This window comes from Camponotus vicinus, unplaced genomic scaffold (assembly GCF_025532165.1).
Source record: "Camponotus vicinus isolate PSW18456_S1 unplaced genomic scaffold, iyCamVici1.0 SCAF_10, whole genome shotgun sequence".
NCBI lineage: Eukaryota > Metazoa > Arthropoda > Insecta > Hymenoptera > Formicidae > Camponotus > Camponotus vicinus.
Genome location: NW_028141946.1, coordinates 6,937,240 through 6,960,644, shown reverse-complemented (window position 1 = coordinate 6,960,644; position 23,405 = coordinate 6,937,240). Strand labels below are relative to the sequence as shown.

At 28.3% G+C, this 23,405-nt stretch overlaps 2 protein-coding genes and 1 long non-coding RNA gene across 5 annotated transcripts in view; 2 read left to right on the top strand and 1 right to left on the bottom strand.

Annotated features, from left to right (window-relative positions):
* LOC145960551 (uncharacterized) overlaps positions 1–23,405 on the bottom strand; it is a 148,157-nt gene that overhangs the window by 31,248 nt on the left and 93,504 nt on the right. The window lies entirely within an intron of this gene.
* LOC145960377 (uncharacterized) lies at positions 584–2,811 on the top strand. The gene is made up of 7 exons (XM_083079782.1): positions 584–850; positions 1,257–1,525; positions 1,722–1,883; positions 1,969–2,218; positions 2,384–2,452; positions 2,555–2,644; positions 2,731–2,811. Exons 1-7 carry the CDS (start codon positions 584–586, stop codon positions 2,809–2,811), a joined length of 1,188 nt encoding a protein of 395 aa, XP_082935908.1.
* On the top strand, positions 3,555–6,335 carry LOC145960397 (peptidyl-prolyl cis-trans isomerase). 2 transcript variants are annotated; one of them, XM_083079823.1, is made up of 5 exons: positions 3,555–3,900; positions 4,282–4,474; positions 4,632–4,833; positions 4,978–5,254; positions 6,068–6,335. In XM_083079823.1, the coding sequence occupies exons 1-5, from the start codon at positions 3,709–3,711 to the stop codon at positions 6,179–6,181; spliced, it is 978 nt and encodes a 325-aa protein (XP_082935949.1). In that variant the 5' UTR covers positions 3,555–3,708; the 3' UTR covers positions 6,182–6,335. The 2 variants fall into 2 exon arrangements, with proteins under 2 accessions (XP_082935949.1, XP_082935950.1); XM_083079824.1 differs by having other exon boundaries at positions 3,556–3,900; positions 4,659–4,833.

Here is a 23,405-nt window from a genome sequence, read left to right as displayed (position 1 = left end):
TAGTTTGCGAAAAACCCTTTATATTCAATCGTTTATAACTCGAAAACTATTAGTGCCGCGACATTTTCGCTCAGGAAAAATCGTTTTTAAATTGGCCAGAGAATCTGCCTTTAAAATATCAAGCGGTAGTTTCGGGACACCCTGTGTGTGTGTGTGTGTGTGTGTGTGTGTGTGTGTGTGTGTGTGTGTGTGTGTGATAATGCACAAAATATATTATACAATGAATAAATATACAATAAATTCTTACAAATCCTTGCTATTACATTGTTGCATTGTTATTTGATATCAATTAAAATATGATATATCATTTATATTATTCATTATTTAATAATTCTTCACACACACAAAATCACATATAGAATAAATAAAAAACAAGAATGGCAAAAAGAAATTTTCTTAATTAATTTCTGTGTATCTTGTATTATCAATTTAATTTAATGTTTTTTGTTTAATGTTTCGCTAGCTCAGACTAAATGCAAAATTCAGCAGATCGATTATTTTAATATGCGTAAGTGCAGCAATTATGATTATAGAGACTTGTCATTGTCATCGCCGACATAGAAAGTATAGTTTCCAATCTACCATGGCAAAGAGCATTCGATCCCTTTTATCGCCACTCTTGATAATGAGTTATATGTGCGGTTTAAGAATTGTGGAGTTCCCTATAGGACATCCAAGACTTTGGTTCAGTCTTTTCTATATTTTTCTATTGTGGTCGACTTATTGTTTCTTCGTTATTGATACAGGGATACCTTACATACCAAATGACTCCGCCGAATACAGAATTTACGTTTCGCTGAACATTTTCATAGCTCTGCTGTCCCTGCTTCTTGGAATGTATCATGATAAGGTAAGAAAATATTAGCATATTCAAATATCAACAATATATGATCTCGATTGAATTTGAATAGAATTTATATATTAAATAATTATAAAATATCTCTAAAATTTATATATGTTAATAAAGGATAATTAATAAAAAGATTTATAACGAAAAGAATTATTTTGCATATTGATGTAGCATAATATATAATACTAACATATGTATTTCTCATAATAATATTCATTAAATTTATTTTTCCATTAACTTACTTTTCTGATGTATATAATTTAATTCAATTACAAATTTAATATTAATTCAATTATTATTTGAAAAAAATATGTATATATTTTGTCACAATTCTTTAATATAGTTAAATATAAGTGTATATTTCCACATAGTCACTATTTATTTACCGCATATTCTCTGTTTTAAGAAATTTAGAAACTGTCTGAAAAAGCTTGCTATTGTGGATAACACATTAGAAGAACTCGAAATAACGATGGATTACCAGAAATTAAGTAAAAAAATAATATGGATTGTTTTGGGATGGTTTGCAATAGTTTTATTACTAAGTTATAGCGATTATCTACGGTGGCAAAATACGGCATACAATCCTCTAAAATCCATCTATATAACATTTATACTAAACTATTGTTCTCATATCAATATCATTAACGATTTGATTTTTGCGAATATTCTTGGGTTGGTTTTTTATACATATAAAAACTATCACATAGAAATTAATCTAATAATCCGCACATAAGTTTGCAAAATTATATTTGTGCAAATTAAAAAATTCAAGTCCTCTTTAAAAACTTTTAAAATTACTCGATTATAATATGTTTGCATATATTTTGAAATAATTTTCATTATTCACTAATTTTTTCTCTGTATTTAGATACATAGGATTGAAGTTCGATCAAGTTAACAAGCATCTATACGAATTGACAACAGAAAATGTACGCGGAATAAAGCGAGCTTGGGAAAGTTCCACATTGCATTCGCAACAGCGCAATTTTTCGAATGCGTCAAGCAACAAATATATAATATGGATTGTAATGTGAATGTCTATCTAAATTTAACTATTATTATATTATCACGGAATAAGATTATACAGTAAGATTTAACATCGCATTTACATACAGACATCTTCATCTGGAATTGCATAAAATATCTCGCGAGGTAAACTCAATATTCGAAATAGAAATGACTTTCAAGATGGTATGTTATTTCGGTTTGATAGCGGAATTTTTCCGTGAACTTTTCACCACGCTCGTCAGAAATTACGTCACTAGTGAAAGAATCTTGTTCATTACCATAATCATATTTTGGCTGGCTTGGTACATCTCCAGATTAATTCTGATCAATTATATATGCGAAAGAGTTAGCGTCAAGGTATTGATTCTATATTCAAATTCAAAATATATATTTGAATTTTTTTTCAAACAATCTTATTAATTTCTTTTAAACAAGTACCTTCAGATGCTGCTTGATTACTTTAACTGATGTTAAATTTCATAATATTAAAAATAATATCAATTCTCTCTATTCTAATTTTAGGCAAACGCAACAGGCGGCATGATAAGCAAAACATCGTATTTCACTTGCGATGTAGAAATACGTGAAAATGTAAACTTTAAAATAAATTTGAAAAAGATTATCGCAAAAATTCTTATTTAAGTTTTTATGCGAACAGAAAATTAATACACATAATTCATTGTTTTAATACAGATTTTACAATTTATATTGCAAATAATGCAAGCGCCACTCAAGTTTCATGGGCTTAGACTTTTTCAATTTGGTTATAAATTCCTTTATGGGGTAATTAATATAAATAATTATATATTACTAAATTATTTATAAATATCTGCATCATATTGGTAAAAATTGATTTTTATTTCTTTCAGTACTTTGAAACTATTCTGACTTTTGTGATTATATTAATACAAGCAAACAGATTTAAGAAAATATTAAAAGATTGTGGGTAATGTATAAAAAAATTTATCGATAAAGAGCATTGGTTTACTAATCAGTATACAATATGCTCTAGACAAATTTTCAGCGATTCTATATTTCGTATTTTTGCTGAGAATTAATATTTATCTTCTCTTTTTTATAAAAATTGTTACAAAATATGAGATAAATACTTTTTAATTTTATCTTTCCTCTGTTCTTTCTAGTAATAATTATTTTATTTCATAAAAGCAATTTTATATGAATTTTATTATATAAAGGAATATACAAACTCTATTATTGAAAAATAAGAATGACATATAAGATAATAAAGAAAATAATTTGATTTCTCGTTACATTAATTATAACCTGATATGATTTAAATGCTAATTAGATGTTAAAATTATCAAAAGAAGTGAACGGACATATAATTAATAAATTAATTATTGCTCACAATTAGATGAACTTATTAACACCTTTATTTTTTATGCACATAAATTTATGGTATAATAAATATTATTATGCTTATTTATCAAAAGGATATTGTTGAGTACATCAATAAATTCGCTATTAAATTCAGTCCAAATATATATATATATATATATATATATATATATATATATATATATTTGGACTGAATTTAATAGCGAGTTTATTGATGTACTCAATAAATAAATAAATAAATAAATATATATATATATATATATATATATATATATAATAGTAATAAATTATTACTTGAATATTGCATCAATTCATGTAATGTCATACATGAATAAAAAATTTTGCAAAGTTAGTTACAAATTTATTAGTACAAAAGATGTTAGATATAAAAATAACATAGAAATATGATGATAGTGTTAATCTTGCAAAAAACATTTTTCGAAATATATGTAACAAGAAATTAAACTACATACAAATATTATGCAATCATGAATAATGAAAAGCGTAAGAAGTCTCGCCATGTATATATTTCATCAAAGATCGATAACAAGCCTCCGTATTTCAATGCATCTGCCCATTTGAAAGCATTTGACTTACAACAAGATGCCATACGAGTTAAAGAAATAGATAAAGAGAATATGAAACTGTTAAAAAAAATAAACATAATTCATCGATTAGGGGTTAGTATTGCCATATCGCTTATTGTATCAAAATTAGCACAATTTTATATACATTACATGCTATGTAATATATAATACGTTGAATATTTTCAAAATACAATTGTTCCATTTTGTATGTATATTTTTCTCTTTAGAGAGAGAGAAAAAATTTATATTAATCTCTCTAAATATAATATATATAAATAAAACATCGCAATATATATATATATATATATATATATTGCGCAATATATATATATATATATATATATATATATATATATATATATATATATTGCGATGTTTTATTTATATATATTATATTTAGAGAGATTAATATAAATTTTTTCTGTGTATATATATATATATATATATACATAAACTTTTATTCTTCATTTTTAGGGGTATGTGGATTGTTGGGCACCGGATATCAAATATAATTCGAAACTTGAGAATCAAGAACGTAAAAATAATATAATCATGCGGGAAAATAGAATTATGCTGAAGAAAATTCATCAAGTGGAAAGTCAATATCCTACTCGCATATTTTTGGAAGACTGGAAAAAAATACATGAGGCAGTAGAAACCATGCAAGGTTCTTTAATTAATATCCCGATAAAACAAAAGATTTTACTTTAATCTTATAATTTTGCTTATTAAATTTTCATCTTGCATTCAAATTTTCTTATATCGTGCGTTATATTTTCACAAATACGTTATAAAATTTCTAATATAACACAGATATGTTTCAGTAATTGAAAGATTGTCCGTTGCATCAGATGTACGAAGGCAATTAGCCGAGAAAAGTCGAACGAGATGTTTCTTCGATGTTGGACTTAAAGAAGAAAATAAAAAATTAGGGCGTATAGTATTTGAACTCTACGACGATATTGTACCACGTACATGTAAGAACTTCGCAGCTTTCTGCCGTGGAATAAATGGATTATCATATAAGTATGTAAATTATTAACATATTATGTAAATTTAATTCTAAAATTTTTTGCGACGTATAAAGCACGTCTGAAATTTATTCAAAAATCCGTTAATAAAATTGAGATCAAATATTAGGGAAATGATTTTAAAATTTGTAATTCATAGGCACACTCCATTTCATCGTATCGTTTCTGGCTATTGGTGCCAAGGAGGAGATGTCACAAAATTTGACGGTACCGGCGGTATCTCTATATACGGAAACTCGTTCGATAAGGAAAAATCCAATTTACGCCACACAGAATCTGGCATACTGTCTATGTGCGATAACGATGATGGCAGGAACGATTCCAAGTTTAATCTTACGTTTAAGTGCTTAAAGACTGTAAATGGAGATAGGGCCGTTTTCGGCCGAGTAATAGGCGGAATGAAAAACATTTACAAGGTAATATTAGACATTTTTTGTTGGTAATCCAGAGCTTGGCTCGAATACGCAATATAAGGTGCAATAATGCAACCTCGTCACAGCATTGTTAATTTAAGTATAGCTCGAATTGCTGACGAAATGTAAAGAAATTATTTTGTTTAGCGTACAACCGTATTACACAATTAAAGCTGTTATTTTCAAAAATATATAGTATCTCTTGCACTGAAAAATTATTTAATTATATTATAAGTAAAGGTCTTCTTTTCTCTTACATATAATATTTTATTTTTTTATGCTTTATTTATCAATTTTATTAAAATTTATTTAATTTATTATTTTATCTTTAATGGACATTAAATTGAAAAATATATATTAAATTCGATTAATTAACATCAACGGAATACATGTCGCCATCTAACGGGTAACTTGTAAATTCTGACACAAATATTATTCGCAGTTTAGATTTTGCGTTATAAAGTTAGTATACCAAATTAAATTACATTTATTCTATTTATGCAATTATATAAATAATTTATTATTTTATAATCGTAAATCTTGAGAACGATTTAAAAGAAGTTCTATATATGTAATGGTTTTTTTTATATTTCATTATCTTCTATTTGTATATATAATACAAATATATAATTTGTCTTTTTACATACAAAGATTATTTTAGAAATATTTTAAATAGAATACGTTCTCTCTTCTTTTTTCCTGCATGATAAAAAACTTCGCGTTGTACGATATCGTTTTACAAAAGATTTTATTACCGCTTCCGCGCGTTTAAATTCAACCGCATAACAGTGGTTTATATCTACCATGATTAAATAGATCGAGGAATTCGGTACGAAGACCGGAAAACCAATAAAATCGGTAATTGTGTTAAACTGTGGAGTCCTGTCGACGAAACGTCCGCATGAAAAGCTGTCCAAACCACAAATATAACTAGGCTGCATTATCTCCATGGGTGAGAAAGTATAATTTATTACATAATCTGATGTATATGCATCAATAATTAAAATTTGAGCATTATTTAATCAAAAATTTCCACGATCGCGTAAATTGAAAATAATGTAAGAATTGTATATTACTTCTAAAAGCAACAAATAAAACTTGTTTTTTCATTACAAACTCTATTCTTCTAAATATTATAATTATAATATTCCTTATTCTTTTATTATAATTATAATATTCTTTGTTCTTTTAAATATTATAATTGGTAACTAAAAATATAAAAAAATTGTATTCTTTTAAAAAAATTCTTGCAAGATTTAAGCTTTTTGCTGCATAATTCAAATATCTCAGACTGAATTATGATGGATTTGTGATTATTTAATTGCATTTCGCGTATATTCAACAGCTAATTTTATTGATTTGCAAAAGTATAAAAATTCCATATCGCCATTATAAATACATTTCAACGCCGTAATATGGAATGTCTATGATGTCTACGGAGTATTCATTTTGGTTCGACTTATTAACGTTAATTAGAATTCTAAATGAACGGGGCTGAATAAAAAGCTCGATATTGAAAATTGCATTAGTATGTATGAGAGCTTTTTAACACGTGCCAACGAGATTTTCTCAACTTTTTAATCAAACATCTTTCATTGAATATTTTTATCCAACGTTAAATTAACCGCTTTATAACATAGGTACATATTCTATAAAAAGATAAAATAAAAGTGCATTTAGTCAATATAAACAAAAACAAATAAATAAATAAACAAATGCAAGTATAAATTAAATTAATATTATAAGTTGCAACAATGCCGTTTTAAATGCATGTATTTAAATATTGAGATTTGTCTGCTAGTTTTAATTATGATCTTAATCTTAATCTAATTATGATCTTAATTATGATTTTAATTATGAACTTATGATAAATATATTAGGATATTTCAAAGAATATAAAAATAAAAGTAAATTTTTACTTTTATAATACGAAAATTTATAATAAAATTAAGATTTAAGAAAAATTTGAATTCTGCCTGAATTGTGTTTTAGAAACATTAAATCTCTTAAGTTCTTTTTATCTATAATTAAATTACCATTACCAGATGTTAGTTACATTACACACATAATAAAGTGCAAATGACGTACAGAAAGACGCAAAGTAAGATCATAATCTTTTTCTGAATTTCTTGAACAAAATTGAAGATTGTAAGTTTTGCTTTTATATTCTTCATTTGTTTCACGACTAACTGGAATGGAATCAGCATAATCAGCATAAACAATAGACAGAAAGTTTTCCTTGTGGACTCGTCTGAGCTTTATGCTTTTCATTTTATGATCGCATTGTGCACTCAATTTTTTATGATTCTGAAAAATTTCCCAGTTGTTCTACTATAAGCGAAAGCCATATATCGATTACAACTGCAGCTGAATATTCTTAATGTCCATCGGGAATAAATTCGGATTCCCGATTTCTCGGATGTTTTATACTCTGCGAGATAGTACCATACTCTGTATTTATAACATGAGTCCATTATTCTTACGAATGTATTGCGGTAATAAAAGATTATCTCTTGTTCTTTTTTCTTTTCTTTATTTTCTTCATTTCTCGTTCGCATAGAAAGTATCATTTTTAGTTTTGAACCAGTTTTGCCATGGTTATGAATTAAAAATCAAAGCAAGATAAAATATAAGATTGAAATAAACAAATCTAAAGATTCAAGATATTAAAAAACACTATCTTTGAATTAACTTTAATTAAGAGTAAAATTAAAATATTTTTTTCTCAATAATTAATTAACTTCTTTTCTGCTTTCTTCTTTTGATTCCTGTAGTTGTAAATTTTATCTGAATATTTTTAAAAATCTGAAAAATACATTCTTACCATAAATATATATATGTGCACAGTTTATTGTACTTTAGTCTCGTTTCTATTATTTATTTCCATATTTTTCGGAAAATAATAATGCTTTTATTTGATATTGCAAAAACAATCATGTCCAGATTTATTTGTGAAGCAAAAAGCAGTTTGCTAACCACAATATTATGAGAGAAAATTGTTATTATTACCTATTTCAACAATTTCACTTCATATTTATTGTATTTCAATTGTTTAAATTACGACGTCCATTATATTATTTTTTATTACTTCGAGATATATTTTAACCATATATAATATTATAGTTATTTTTTTGCGAATTACACTAAAAATTATCACTGAGACTGTTATTACAATAATTATCATAATAATGAAAACTGCAACGATTATGAATTTTTAAGAATATATTTAAATATATTCCAATATTTCAAGCAAAAAGCTTTTTTGAACCTCAATTCTTGATAAATTAATTTTCCTTTGTCGTGGTAAATTTTATAAAAATATTATACACAATAGTGTTTTTTTTCCTTTTTTACAAAACGCATGTAAAAAGCATCAAGAATTTATAATAGTGTATGTTATATCACACGTGAGAAAACAAAAATTTCGTTAAATGATTCTTTTCTAAACCTGGGCAATTGACAAGCCATTTTTTCTATTGTGAAAAATCTTATAGAGTATTAGCACACTATATTTTTGGCATAAAACACGAAAACGATCGCTAGAAAGTTTTTACAATATACGCATATTCGTGAAAAGCTTTACTAATGAAAATTCTAAATTTATTTTTATATGCTTGGTATACATTTTGATGAATATATTTCATATATTGCGTATATATTGTAGATCCGTATTTTGGTATATTTATTTTTTATCTTCATGAAAGTTTTGAATCTAAAATTCTTCTCTTATATCCGATAAATTCCTATAAATATTAATACGTTTTACAAAGCGTACCTAATATTTTTTTTATAGAGTGAAATATTTTTTATCTTTTTCTAATTATGTCTAAGTTTAAATTTTTTACAATTTTTAAGTATTTTATATAGATTTAAAAAAACTAATACTTTGCTATATCATAAAGTATAAAAATAGGATATACAAATCGATTAATTAGACATGTAAATCATAAATTCTTATATATATATATATATATATATATATATATATATGAATTTTATATATATATTGCAGTCTTACACGATAAATAGAAATAGATAATTATATATTTTCAAAAGTTAAATTTATTTATTAATAACATAGACTAATTTATCTTAATCTACCCATATAAAAAATGGATTTGTGTAAAATAGAAATATTTCATATTCATAAATAAATTAAATATATAAATTTATTTATTATATTCATAAATACATTGCGCCTCATAATTAAAACAGATAATTCCATACGAATCCGATGCGCAAAAATGATGTACAACGTTATAAGATACAAATATGTATAAAAACAGTATTCAAGATTAACGATTAATATATTTAAAAATAATCACTATATGTAGTGTAAAATTATCCATTTTTGTTTTTTTTTAAATAGATATTTCACTAAAAGCAAAAATACAAAACTGCATAATTGATATGTCATGAAAGATCTATTTATATAATAAACTTTTATAAAATATTATAAATATTTAAAAAATTTAGTTCTTCTTACATAAATAAAATCAAAATAATTATTAATATCTCCTCTTATAAATATTTTAAGTATTTTAAAATAAAAATCTTGAATATTTTATAAAAATTATATTATACAATAATGTAAAATGTATCACTCTATCACATAAATAAGTGAACAGTTGTAATACCGCACAAATAACGTATAAGAAATTAAATAGTCATTAATCATGCTCACTTCACGGTTAGTCCGCTGTCGCACGATATCTCCCTGGATCATCTCCTTCATTCTTGATCATTATTTGCTGCTTCGCTCGGAGCGCTAAATAACATTCATTCGCGAAAACACGATTAATTACAATCGCATGCACACTGATCGATAGAATATTATAACTGCGCGGCACTTTGCACGGCATTCCCGATAATCATATATGCATGCGTTAATTGTATACGATACATTCTACTATAAAACAGAAGAATAATGAGAAAATTATGATTTATTCGGTGCTTGAAAATTGCGCAATCAGATTTACGCACTAGTATTTGCCATGAAAATGCTGCTTCCGTTATTATTAAATAGTGATATATACTTCATTTTTAATCGCATGATTGATTAATTCGTGGAATAAATAACATAAGAATATCATACATACTCCTCTATAAATGTTTATCGAAACGAATATTTTGCACGATTTATTCATTTCATGTCAGATAATAATAATATATTGATTTCGTGAGATTAATGTATTCAATATGTATCACGTATATTAAATACAAAATTTCAATATCGTATGACAAAAATAATGACGTATGAGAAACAATAACGCGTCTTTGTTTACATGCTCGGTGATATGTCAGTGCGGCACGCCTTATTATAACGAAAAGCATCGACGTATATTTTCGGATTTATCATGTTTTAATTAATTATTAGTTCGTTTAATATTTTTCAAACGCGATATCAGATGAGAAAAATACATGCGAATGACATTTTCGAGATATAAGAAAATATCAGAGATACAGAACGGATCGATTCCGAATCGCGTCGCATTTAAACATTTTTAATCGTAATTAAAATCGTAATTATTCATGTATTTTAATATATATCTGTCAATCTTGTAATAAAAAATTGTCACTTGTATCAATGATTTATTAAATATATATAACACGTATATTTTATGATTTATTCTATCAATATCTTTCACGGGAATAATCGGCAAAGCGATGATGTATTTCTGGATATGACATTCTGGATTTTTAAAATTTATTTTCTACGATTATTTACGCTTATAATATAAAATAATAATTGTCTTAAAATATGTATAAGATAATATGTATAAGATGTTTAAGATAATATGTAAAAGATATATAAGATAATATGTATAATATGTATAAGATAATATACATAAAATAATATGTATAAGTTTTCAAAAAATAATACGCGCGCGAGAAACGGCTTTGACTTCGAGTCTCATGACGCGAATGACGGCATATAAACAATAGCGCGCTGTGTATCAATGTGTGTATAGCCCCGCTACGTCACACTGTGTTGCCATTGTGACAAGGTGAAAGCGTTATATACATGTTCAGCGCGCTATTGCCGTCATTTGTGTCGTGAGACGCAAGTAAAAAAGTCACAGCCCGAGATGCTCCGTATTATCCTTCGAAACACGATTATAAGTATAAAGAGATGTCAAAAATCATTACATATGATTATTATACTTAATTACAACACCTGCTTTTTTATAATTTGATAATAAATAATGTGAGAATTATGAATCCGAATCATAAACGCAGTATTGTTCTGTTAATGTAAAAATATATAGGGACTAAAATTAAAGATGAGAATATCATATCTCAAAATATGTCATCGCTTTGCGGATTATTCGGAAGAGGGATTTTAATGGAATAACTCATGTAATGTATACGCGTTTTATATACATATAACAAATCATTGATATGAATGATCTTTTGTTATAAAATTACAGATATGTATCAAAATACATGATTAATTATGACTTTAGTTATGTCCAAAATAGAACGTCCTACGCGATTCGAAATCGATCAGTCTTATATCTCTAATATTTTCTCATAACTCGAAAATGTCATTGATACGCGTCTTTTTCATCTGATCCAGTTGAATTAATTAAAACATGCTAATTGTTTCCAAAAATATACGTACCTTTCATTGTAATAGAACGCGTCCTACTACGCCGCATTGACGTATCGCCGAGTATGTAAACAAAGACGCATTATTGTTTCTTATACATTACTTTTTTCATATCGGAATTTTGTATTTGGTACGCGATATTATTGAGTGTATTAATCTCACGAAGTAATATTATTATTGTCTCAAATAAATCGCGCAAAATATTTGTTTCTTAATTAAACAATTATTGTGAAGGTGTGATATTCTTATTTATTGCGTGAATTAATCAATCATGTGATTGATAATGAAGCATATAATATTATTTAATAACAATAAGTAGCATTATCATGGCAAGTAATGCATAAATCTGATATAATATAATAAAGTGTGTATCGTACGCGATTACGCGTCGGGAGTGCCGTGCAAAGTGCCGTGCGATCGTAATATTCTACTGATCAGTGCGCATGCTATCATAATTAATCGTATTTTCGCGAGTAAGTGCTATTATGTGAGTGCTACGAGCGGAAGCATGATGACCAAGACTGGGAAAAGGCGAAGGGTTCGCAGGAGGAGGTATCGGACAGCAGCGGAGCGCAACCGTAAAGTGAGTATTATTAATGTCTATTTAATTTATTATATATTATTTATACGATATTATAACTGCTCATTTATTTCTCATTTTATCTTTGTGTAATATAATTTTTATAAAATATATAAAATTTTAAAATATTTAAAATATCTCTGAAAAGGTATTTATAATAATTAAAATTATTTATAAGAAAAAAGAACTAGCTTATATATTTATAATATTATAAAAATTTATAAAATGTAAAAAGATCTGCCATAGCATATAAATTATGTAGTTTTGTGTTTTTAATAAAATATTTAAAAGAGGGCAAAATAGATAATTTCGTGCTATGCATAATGATTATTTTTAAAAATATTAATTAATTAAATTAATATTTTCATTTTAATTTAATTTTGGACAATGCTTTATTTTATACACATATATATATTTGTACATATTCTTACAAATCAATATTATGTATGATTTCACTGTTACATCCGATCAGTGAGTGCAAAATTATCTTTTATTTTAATTTCAAGGTGATGAATTTATTAATATTATATGTAATATATATGTATTTCATAAATTTATTTGCTTTATATGGATGATCTACGATAAATTAGGATTAATATTCTATGTGGTTAATATTTCACCTTGAAATATGTATCGTTCATTAATTTATTGTGCAAAAATGTACATATACAAAGTTCATAAGGTGGTCATATTGGTCATTTTCACAAGCATATTTTTGTATTTTATTGTGCATAACGAAGTATCAATTAAAAGTTGCGCAAAACACTTAAAAATTATAAAAAATTTAAACTTACAAATGTAAATGGAAAGAGATAAAAAATATTTCGCAGGATATACTCGGTAAAAAGTCATAAACATTGATAGAAATTGATCAGCAAAAGAGGAGAATTGTACATCTGAAACTTTGGTATAGATAGTTTCATTTCTTATACTTTTTATCATTTGTACAGACATGAATTTTTAAGAGCAGTTGTATGTAAAAATACTATGAAAAGATTTATTAATGATATCATTTATAGGCAATTTTAATTTCAAAACATTTATAAAAAAAAGAATTCGTCCACAATCAGTTGAAATACTGAATCAGTTGAAATAGGAAAATTATTTTGAGTTAGGATTTTTATTATCATTAGGCGAAATGCATATAATCCATGATACAAATAATAAAATTAAATTAAAGAAAGCAAAGATTTGTCATTTAGATTATCCAAAATTATTCAAAACGAAAATTTATAAAGAGATATAGAAGAAAAGAAGAGAGAAATTCGATTGTAATTCGTTAGTCGAAATAAACCAATTCAAACTAGCGCCTTCGGCCGTAGAGCCGGAAGGAAATTGAAATTGATCTGCATACAACCAGAGAAAAAAATGAGAAAGTGCTACACAAAACTCATTTCCGATACGTCTATCATATATAAATACATTTAAACATTTTGCAATTTGTTTTGAAACGGAAATATATATATAAATTGTAAGTTTTGTATTTTATTTCTTTACAAATATTGCAAAAGATCTACCTCTGATCTCATGTGTAATTTTATTACTATCTGATTTAAGGAAATATTAAATGTTACTATGTAGAATAAAAAAATAATGTTATTTTCTGACATATAAAATTATATATTAGAGGAAATAATAATGTTCTTTTTGACGTGGAGCTAAAAATATAAGTGATTATATAAATTAAAGTGATTATATAAATATAAAGTTTTCAGTTTACAATCATGGTTTATCACATTATCTTTAATTAATTAAAATAAAATCATATTTTATGTGTCGCAATAATATGTACACACAATTTTCTAAATTCTATCTAATATTTTATTCGTAAAAAAATTTAACAATACCTACTAAAAAGAAATAAAAAATTATAAGAAAGGAAAAAGATATCTCCGCATAAATTTTCATGATAATAAAAGACTTTATATAAGATAAATAAATTGATCCGAAAATAATTTCCATTAAATTCTTCAAACATTTCACTAGCGTTCTATATATATGTTACTTGAGCCGTTGATGTTTTGCGGTAATAAAGCGTGCACGATAACTGACCGCTTGTACCACCAAACGAAATAATCGAAATACCTTTATGAGATTACCTAATCATCGGATCCGTCGAAATGCGGTAAACTCCGCGAATCCGCTCGGAAAATTAGGTCGTTAATTGTATAGAATTCGCGCATCCGAATCGTTTCCGCATGGAACGCAAATGGTCGGACGCCGTGCGTTGGATCGCTTTAATCGCCGATTAAAGCTCTCGGACGCGCTTCAACCTCATTCTCTTAACTTTTGATTCGACAATATTAACGTATCCGGCCAACTTAATTACACTCAGTCAAGAATTATTCTCCGCGAATTTTCGTCTGTTCCCGGCGTTCGAATAAGAAGAACAGAAAAAAAAATAGAATAAAGTTTTTTCCATTAACTACAATATGATTAATGTTCGTGTATACAATTAATTGTCTTGTATATACATACTTCGATTGCACGATATATAACAGCAATGTTTGAAGATAGGTAAACTTATTAGCATAGGAGAATATCGTTGACGAAATCAGGGCAAACCGAAATATTGACATTTATAAAGATTTAAATTGACATGTAATTCCATCTTTTATAACATTTTTAAATCAATTTTTGATGAAAATATCACATAAACAGTCATTAATTAATATTCTGATAAAAAAAGTTAAGAATAAATTTTATAAAACACGATATGCTCACACTTTTTTTTAATTTTTCGACACTCCATATATTCTCAATAAACTTTCTGAACTGTTTGACGTTAATTTTCCAGAAAGCTTCGCAAGTAGAGTCAATTTTTCAGTTGCGCTGTTCATGCATATGTAAATTTGCACTAGCGAAGAATATTTCATGAATATTTCAATATCCAAATGGAGAGAGGGACAGCGAAAATTCTTTCTTTTTTGTCTCTCTAAAATTCTAGGTTTTTCTCAAAATCGTTTTTGTAAGATAGATAATTTATAAAGTATTTATAATATTTTTCTTACAAAAAATATAAAAAAGAAGGAGCATATATATATATATATATATATATATATATATATATATTCATAAACGAATTATATCGTATTTAAGTAAATAACAGACAAGTTATACTATAAAACATTATGTATTAAATATATTATAATATATGATATATGTAAATATATTATATTATAGGTTTTATTAATATAAACAAGTTTATAACAAAAATGAAAATAAGTCAAATATCTTTTAAAATATTGACAAGTAGAAAAAGTTTAATATAATTCTTTCATGATTATCTATATTTATTTTTCTCATGGTTTTAATGATACATCATTCTCTAAGCTTAATCAGAATTAAAAAGTCCTGAATTAAAGGATTACATCGATCTGGAAATATTAATTTTAGTATTGTATTTTAATATGTTTACAGACACAAATAATACCTTTCGACGTACGCGTACACATATGTATGTATACATACATATACGATATCCTTCTTATAAAATAGAAATAAATTTGCAATGATTATAAAATAGAAATAAATTTGCAGAAAAAGGAAAAAGAAAGTGAAAGAGAAATTCACATAATGTTTTAAGCAATATAAACGATTTTATAATTTTATTTTATAAAAATTAATCAAATTTAACAATTTAAATTTATATTATCAAGAAAGTATCTTTCTACGCGTACGCGCGAGTATTTATAATATATATTTTATTTAAAAACTAATTTTAATTTAATTTTAAAATTAAAAGGAAAATGGCAATTTTCTATTTATTTGTTAAATTCATTATCGATGCAAAGACTTAATGTTATTACGTTCATTTCGCATTCATTAATTGTACGTATATTGAATTTAATTGCACAATATTACGTTCAACGTTGATTTGTAACTCAACACAACTTTGTACATTTCTACTAATTGCTTAAAAGATCATTTAACTCTGAATGCTTTACTCGACGAAATGTAACGACTCCGTCCAATTCCGCATCGGAATGTACGCTTTGAACATAAAAAATGCAACATTTAATGATACGGACTGCCAAGAGTTTAAAATCCCAGCTTTGTATAGGGAGGCGAGCAAAACCGCTGGAAATATATTTTACGAGAAATAACAGCGAAAACATAAAAGGTTTCATCTACGCATACCTTGTTTAGGAAAAAGAATGTCGCGAAAATTGAACCGACGTGAAAAGCGATTGCAAAGTAACTATTTGTTGTATCTTTTAAATTGAATATACAAAGGGATGAAGTAATCAAAGACAGTTAAAAGAAATGTTACGTTCTATATCCCTCTCAGTACATTTGACAAATTATATCCTTTTGAACCATAAATTTCTACAATATGTAACCGTAAATTTCCAATATGTAACTTTTCTTCCCTTCGATATCACGCATTATAAATTTATAGTGAACTGAGGACTATATAATTTATTCCTTGTGTTTACGAAATTATTAGTACATAAATGAAAGTAAATTTAATAATTAAATTATATTAGTATAAAAAAAAGTATACACTTATGTTACTATGTAAATTTAGAATGTAAATTTAAAAAGAACTCTTTTTCTTTCTCTCTCTTTCTCTATGCCTACCTTTTGAAAAAATTTAAAAGTTATTAATTAATTTTTACTGATTAATTCTAATTTCTAATAATTTTAATAAATACATATATATCTTATTATTTCAATGAAGAAAAATGCAGAAAAATATTGCTATATAAACTAAATAAATTTTTAAAATTTGTAAAATTATTGCGATTATCTCTTTCATCAATCTACAATTAACGCCTTTAATTATAATTAGTTTTCTCATTCGAATCTAATTTTTGTAAAATTATGGAAATATATATATATATATATTTCCATAATTTTACAGTGCGTGCGTGCGTGCGTGCGTGCGTGCGTGCGTGCGTGCGTGCGTGCGTGCGTGCGTGCGTGCGTGCGTGCGTGCGTGCGTGCGTGCGTGCGTGCGTGCGTGCGTGCGTGCGTGCGTGCGTGCGTGCGTGCGTGCGTGCGTGCGTGCGTGCGTGCGTGCGTGCGTGCGTGCGTGCGTGCGTGCGTGCGTGCGTGCGTGCGTGCGTGCGTGCGTGCGTGCGTGCGTGCGTGCGTGCGTGCGTGCGTGCGTGCGTGCGTGCGTGCGTGCGTGCGTGCGTGCGTGCGTGCGTGCGTGCGTGCGTGCGTGCGTGCGTGCGTGCGTGCGTGCGTGCGTGCGTGCGTGCGTGCGTGCGTGCGTGCGTGCGTGCGTGCGTGCGTGCGTGCGTGCGTGCGTGCGTGCGTGCGTGCGTGCGTGCGTGCGTGCGTGCGTGCGTGCGTGCGTGCGTGCGTGCGTGCGTGCGTGCGTGCGTGCGTGCGTGCGTGCGTGCGTGCGTGCGTGCGTGCGTGCGTGCGTGCGTGCGTGCGTGCGTGCGTGCGTGCGTGCGTGCGTGCGTGCGTGCGTGCGTGCGTGCGTGCGTGCGTGCGTGCGTGCGTGCGTGCGTGCGTGCGTGCGTGCGTGCGTGCGTGCGTGCGTGCGTGCGTGCGTGCGTGCGTGCGTGCGTGCGTGCGTGCGTGCGTGCGTGCGTGCGTGCGTGCGTGCGTGCGTGCGTGCGTGCGTGCGTGCGTGCGTGCGTGCGTGCGTGCGTGCGTGCGTGCGTGCGTGCGTGCGTGCGTGCGTGCGTGCGTGCGTGCGTGCGTGCGTGCGTGCGTGCGTGCGTGCGTGCGTGCGTGCGTGCGTGCGTGCGTGCGTGCGTGCGTGCGTGCGTGCGTGCGTGCGTGCGTGCGTGCGTGCGTGCGTGCGTGCGTGCGTGCGTGCGTGCGTGCGTGCGTGCGTGTGTGTGTGTGTGTGTGTGTGTGTGTACATTCTTATAATAAAATACTGCAAATAAATACTTATAATAAAAAACTCAAAACTATACTATAGTTAAAAAAAGTAATCTTAGGAATTTGTTTTGCAAGATATAGCTTAGTCAAACAATCCATACACAAGCTCTAACATAAAGACATACTGAAACAAGAAAGTTTCAAGCCGGGCTTTAAACATGCCACGGGCAGCCTGTCATTACAGTGCTTGCTTGCAAATGTCCAAAGTTTAGTTATAGTAAACCTTAAACTTCCTGACATAAGAAACTTTCTATAACACGTGCAACGATCTCATCATGTCGCCACTTTGCCGATCATTGAGTTGATTCGAAGAGAAACTTGATCACAAAATATGGATTTGTAACATCATATTGAATAATAGCTATAGATAGATGTAAAATAGTATGTATATTACATGTTCATAGAAATAATCCATCATTTACTTTACATACTTTAATATTATAATCAGAAAAAGAGAGAAAGCACTTTTTATTTACCTTTTCTACATCAGTCTAAAGAGAAAGAATAGCAATTAACAGATTACAGACTATAAGCCTTCAATTAATTATTAATAAAAAAGTTTCTTCTTTGGCTTCTCCCTTACAGCTTCTCGTTATTATAACAGATGCCAAAATTTTCTCTTCGATACGTTTGATACGAGAAAGTTTACTTAGTATCGTTACGCAGATTGTTCTCGCAATAGTATAGAAATTCGCTCGACTTTAGCTTCAATTAGAACAAAAGGTCCAGAATAGAGTATCCTCAATCTCAGTAATATATCAGCGCAAACAATAAACAGGTTGGGTCAGGAATTGATCGTAGATACTTTGAGAAGTTCTCGCTACGCAAACTTGATCGTTATCGGTTCTCGTGTGCGAATATCAGTATTGTAATTCGCATCAGTATTATGGAAACAGTATTATTTGGTATTACTCGTAGTGAGATGGAATTGGCGCCAATTTCGCGATGGATAAATTGGCTGAATTTCTAAAACATGTCGTTACCAAAGTATAACTCGAGTAATATCGCCATATATACAATATCTCGAACGGATATATAATATCCGTTGCATTACGCGAGTTAGTTATCGCTTCTATCTCGATATCAATGTTGGTTTCTTAGTACCAGAGAAATTGAGTTGCATAACAACAAATCCTATTACGAGAAGCTCTCTCATCATCTTAATAGAATTTTCTTCTCTATCGGGATAATCACGCATAGAGAAATTTCCCATAGAACTATCATAATGTACGCGTCATCGATATATTGATAAAAGCGTCATTTTTACTAAAAAATAGGGAAATATTTTAAGAATTTTGAAAAATGCATTTTCCCAAGAATATACAAATATAAAAATAAATAAATATAAAAGAATATATAGATAAAAAATAAAAGAATATGTAAATATAAAAATAAACTTTAAAAAAATTAATTACTCTGATAGTCGTTTTTTCGAAGAGACGTTTATTTAAATTTTGATAGAAAGAGAGAGAATAAAAATTATAAAAAAATTATTGTTTTCTCTAAACTCGCATTAAATAAAAATCCGATAAAAATAAATCTTATTGTAAACTTAACATTTTTTAAATTTAGATTTAAAATTATTGAAAACAATTTAAATATAAAGCATACAAAATATGTATCTTTTTTCTCTTTATAAATAAATTTTTTAATCATTGACAGCCACATTTGTATGCCAGCTAGCATTTAGAACATGATTGTTTAAAATTATTAAAACCATTTAAATCTAATTATATATTTGTTTATTTTCAAAAACGTCACTTTTGCTTTAAAAATCTTCAGTTATATTATCTCCATATTACATTGTCGCGTGATAATCCTATAATCTCATTCAAGAATATGGTCCAGTTGTTATAAATTTCTGTGTAGCGTATAATTCGGAGATTAAAACGTAGTTAAGAGATGCATTTGTAAAGAGATTAATTTAATGCTCAACATCGCGCACAATGGCTTTATCGCCGATTCCGCGATAGGTGTTGCTACAAGAGAATCAGTGACACAAAGATATTTTTCTCGTAAATAGAAACCTATGCGCATTATCGGAAATTCGATTTTACTCGTTTCAGGAATGTAAAATGAAGCGATGGCCTAAGTATGCCTCCGATCGCAATACTATTGGCAAATGCAATCTAACATGATTCTGCATCATGTTCCAAACCGCGGAATTCAGATTGGAACGTCAATCGATCACGCACGATTCCTGGATCATAACAATAAGCGAAATATTCTGCACACAAATCAAATATCTAGTGGATATCTTGCAAACATTTTTCGTTATGTATTAACATTGTTTCATTGAATTAAGCTCTTCGCACTAATTATACGACGAATATTTTTAGATAAGAAAAATTAGCATTTACGGCAGTTCAATATTAGTTTATTATTACTCTTTTTCTCCGTTTATAATTTTTTTGTACTAATATGAAAAGTATATGTGTTAATTCTATCGTTAATTGTATTGCTTAAAAATTAAAATATTTCTTACAATTTTTATAAAATTTTTGCATGCTCTCATGGTATAGGAAGATTGAAAAATATCTCCTAATTTCAACAGTTTGTTTTATTCGTTTAATTATGTTGCAAAAGAAATATAAAAATATAGCTATTATTTTATATTATTATCTTGATAATTTAAATAACGTGTAAATAAAAGTAAAAATTTTTAAATTTAATTTTACAGAGGATCAACAAGCAATTATGTGTATTTTATAATATTTCAACATAGACATTAATAGTAAAGTTGTAATTACACGGTGAAGGGAAAGAACATGCTTATACATTAATAATTTATAAAACGCCGTTTCTCTGCTCTTAGCAGTTTTTTATATTTTTATACGAAAACATAATACATACGTAACATGTATGCCACATACTATGTGTTTGAAGTGCTTTCAGCGGTGCAAGACGTGGAAGGGGATTCTAACGAATGTTGTCAAGCGAATTTACATAGCCGAGTCGAAAAACAATTGATGCAAACAGATCATCCTGTATATGATAAAATCGAAATGGAAAAAAAATATGATAGGCAGGATATTACGGTTTATGGTTGATTTTGAAAATTAATTTAAATTTCAAAGCTATGTAGAATGCAATTAAAAGCGAGAAGGACATTGAAAAATGTAATTAAATATTATTTTTTATAATATTAAAAAATAATCAAATTCAATTATAACTAATGATATATTTTTAATAAAATATATTTTTAACTTATATTTTTTTTATATTGCTATTAATATCATTAATTTTCGCTAAGTAAAAAAAATACAAAAAGAAATATAAAAAGATACATATTTTTTTATCATTAAATAAGAGTATTATTTACAGAAATTACATATATCTAAAGTTGTTCAAAAATTTTAAAACAATGAATTGCTAAACATGATGTTAACATACATTTATTACAATGTGGGTAATACCATTTGGTATATTCACGCCGATTTGCAATTAGCATACAAGTATCTGACTATACTAAGCGTATTATCCGTTATACACGAACTAACTCTCAGATATACGAATGACCATGTAAAGGAATCTTGACAAAAATCAATAACTGCAATGAAATCCTGCAACTGCATTAAAAGCCCTACTGAAATAGCATTTCGCTGATCAAAAGATTAAATATCTCGTTTAAAACTCATTTATCTCTTGTTACAAACAGGAATTATTTTCAAGAATTCAATCAAAAAGGATTGCGAAAAATTAAATCTCTGCCAATAAAGAGCTAATTATAAGATAACGTTAAGAAAAGAGAGAGTATAATATTTTCTCTATTATATTACAGAGATATAATATTGGAGAAATAAGTACAAAGGATGATCGAAAAATAATATCATCAAAAAGTTGCTATTGTTCACTAAGTTTCGCTGCTGAAAAAATAATCAGTGGCTTATAATAGCGCGCACAAATTGCGAAGTTTGTTGATAAATTATTTCACAAATAGTTCGAAAATTCAGAATCGAGATAAAAGTACCTTGTACATGAAAATGACATACAACGCACACTTTTGCGTCGAACCAAGAGAAAAGCTAGCGCCCGCAACTCAGTCTTTGAAGTTTTTATGCCCTAATGCTCACCGTGTAACAAACGGTGCAAAGGGCATAATGTTGCGCTTTATGAAGGTATATAAAAGTGACATGTCGTGACACACAATGTAGTAGAGAGACAGAAAACGGAATTTAATGGACCATGCGCCAGCGCTCAAGTATTTGAATGTGCTTTTGTTAACTTTAAACGCGCAATCCGTCGGAGAAAATTGTAAGCAATGCGGAATTTCGCAAGAATTGGTGAATTTAAAAAATAAAAAGAAAGAATGAGAGCAAGAATATAAAACATATATGCTGGTAATCAACGTTATAGTATAATAGCAATAATAAAATATTCGATAAATCGTAATAAGCTCTCGCTCTTTCAGTCTTTCATTCTCTTTTTCTTTTTGCTGTTTTAATTCGATACCAATGTTTATCTTTTATTAATGTATTTATCATGTGTAAGTGTGGTATGTTGCGATCAGTTTTACAGAAATTAAGAAGTTTTAATGTTGTTAATGTTTGCAATAAATATTCAAAATCTTTAAAAAATATTTATTGTTATACTTATAAACGATATTTACAAAATTTTAAAAGAAAATTTTTACATAAAAAATGTATTTAAACATTCCTCTCAATAAAGTAACGTTTAAACATTTTACATAAATATTCTAAATAATATCATATTTTTATAATAATTAATATTAATAGATAATAATAAATAATATCAAGAAATACATACAATAAATGTCTTTGGCGAATAAAAAATACAAAAATTTTTGAGACAAAAATTTAATTAAATTTTTAATTCTAGTTCTAATTTTAGTTCGTGATTAATTAAATCTAGGAAATAAAAAGTAAAATTTTTTCTTCTTTATGTTACGAAATTTTCTCTTGACAAACTTTTAAGTGACCGAATAATTACTTCCATAACTTCAAAGTAAAAATCATAATCACCTTTACCACAAATATATTTCATACGTATTAGCCACATCGCTATTGGATACGTGCCCTTCTATACCCTATGCAATGCGTAATAATCGCATTAAACTGTCCGCTTTAGTTCATGCGCTTTGCGCGTTATGG